The following is a 2,034-nucleotide window of genomic DNA, read 5'->3' as shown; positions in this document are numbered from 1 at the left end:
TCAACTGGAAGCCAATGGTGGCTTTGGCACCTGCAGTGAGGCCATCTGATTTGAGAGCCTGTCAAGCCAGAGGCCGGAGTAAGTGCCTCTGGTCCAGTCTTTGATCTGGATCAGATGGACTCTTCCAACATGACAGCCTGCCAGCCCTGTGGGTCAGCAAGGTCCAGGTGACAGGGACAGATGTCCCTCCAGGCATCCAGCAGTGGCTGGGCGAGAAACTGGCGTCTGCATAACTCAGTCCCCAATGGCCCTTTATCAAGTGGGAGAAGCAGTTAGCTCCCTGCCCCCATGAGGTGCAACACCTGCCCCCTCCTCTCCAACATCTCGGGGCCCCGGTTCCCTCACAGGCTCTCAGAGAAAAGGCAAGAGGCTTAGGATTTTGCTGCTAATATTTTTTTTGTGTGTGTGCGCCTTTTTGCAAAATCAAACCCAACGGTCTCATCTCAGAAAATCCGCTCATGCCAAGCCTCTCATGCCCGTGCTCGGCCAGAGAAACCCAGGGAACACCCACGGAGAGCCCAAGAAAGACTTCCTCTCGTTGGGCGATGCATGTCCTTTGTAGGTCAAGAGGCAAGTCAGCCACGGGTGCACACCCCTGGGAAGACAGACAGCTCAGGAAAGGCTCTCCTACCTGATCCCCTTGTAGCGTGTGCTGGTCCCGGGGCGTCTTCATGGCGATGCTGCTGTAGTAGGCGTAAGAGAGCTCCCAGTCCAAGGGATAGCTGTCAATGCCCTGGTAGTGTTTGTAGCCCAGGTTCATGGATGACAGCCTCTCACTGCCCTGCCCTCCAACCAAACTATATAACATGCCCTGTTAGGAAGAAAGAGACCCAAAGTTCACGAGATGGTAGATAAGGGGGTGAAAGGCCAGCTGGCCCACATCTGCACCTGGAGGCTTCAAAGGTTCGTGTGAAAATCTATTCTCCTTCAATTTCTTCCCCCCACCCCACTTACTTTGGGAAAGGGGCTTCCAACTGCGGACCTTGCAGATCTCAGCCCACTGTGTAACCACGATGCCACCAGGGATCCTTTGGCAAGGGGGACGGTGTAAGCGTCCAAGAAGAGCTGCCTCTGAATGATTCGGATCCACACCCTGTGGGGGACCTTGATCCGTGGTCGGCCTTTCTCTTCATAAAAGGATTTAAGATACGGGTAGCCCCCTCCATCCCCACAACTCCTTCTAAGCAGCTTTGGGTGGAAGTTAGTACCCGTACATAGAACCCAGGGAGTGCTGGGGGTGCAGGGGTGACCCGTCGGACTACTAACTGCAAGGCCAGCAGTTCAAAACCACCAGCCAGTCTGCAGGAGAAAGACGGTCCGTCTCCTCCCATCAGTGTTGCAGTCTCCGAAACCCACCAGGGCAGTTCCACCCTGTCCTATAGGGCCGCTTTCCGTCAGAGTGGCATGAGTTTGGGTTTGTTTTATTTTTAATATATAAGCATAGCCAGACCAGAAACGTATTGACATGTCTTTAAAAAAAATCCCAAAACAATAAAATCTTCAATACAGTAACTATCCCAACCTCTACTGGTTTAACCATGGCCAGTAGTTGGTACTTCCTAAGTTATAACCAGAGGGCCCTGGTGGATCAGTGGCTATGCATTGGGCTGCTAAACACAAGGTCAGTCATTTGAGAGCACCAGCCACTCCTCAGGAGAGTCTCAGGAACTCCCTGAGGCAATTCCACAGTATCCTACACGGTCGCTGTGAGTCAGAATTGACTCGACGGCAGCATGTGTTCGGTTTGGTTTGCTTTAAGGTGCAATTATGGACTCAAAGACAAGCAGGCAGCGTTTTGTTCTGTTGTATACAGGGCGTCTCTGAGTCGGGACCAACTCAACGGCACCTAACAACAACAACAACAACAACAAAAGGCCGAAGAGAACATGGAATACTGAAGAACTCCATCAAGATCGATGGCACTCAAAAGTCCTGAGCCACCACGGCCACAGACTGTCACCTCCCACTGGTCACGAGGGTGGGCCAGGATGGGCAGTGTGGTAGTTACATAATCTGGTGTCAACTTGAGACGAT

The 2,034-nt window shown here is 52.4% G+C and overlaps 1 protein-coding gene across 1 annotated transcript in view; it reads right to left on the bottom strand.

Moving 5' to 3' along the window:
• SEL1L3 (SEL1L family member 3) overlaps positions 1-2,034 on the bottom strand; it is a 160,509-nt gene that overhangs the window by 68,221 nt on the left and 90,254 nt on the right. The window contains exon 11 of the mRNA XM_045284078.1: positions 632-811. Within this exon, the coding sequence (XP_045140013.1) occupies positions 632-811 (180 nt within the window). The remainder of the gene's footprint in view (positions 1-631; positions 812-2,034) is intronic.

This window comes from Echinops telfairi, unplaced genomic scaffold, assembly GCF_000313985.2.
Source record: "Echinops telfairi isolate 266 unplaced genomic scaffold, ASM31398v2 ScPeMD7_7468;HRSCAF=8506_0, whole genome shotgun sequence".
Lineage (NCBI taxonomy): Eukaryota > Metazoa > Chordata > Mammalia > Afrosoricida > Tenrecidae > Echinops > Echinops telfairi.
The sequence above is the reverse complement of the archived record's forward strand: the minus strand, read 5'-3'. Positions and strand labels throughout refer to the sequence as shown.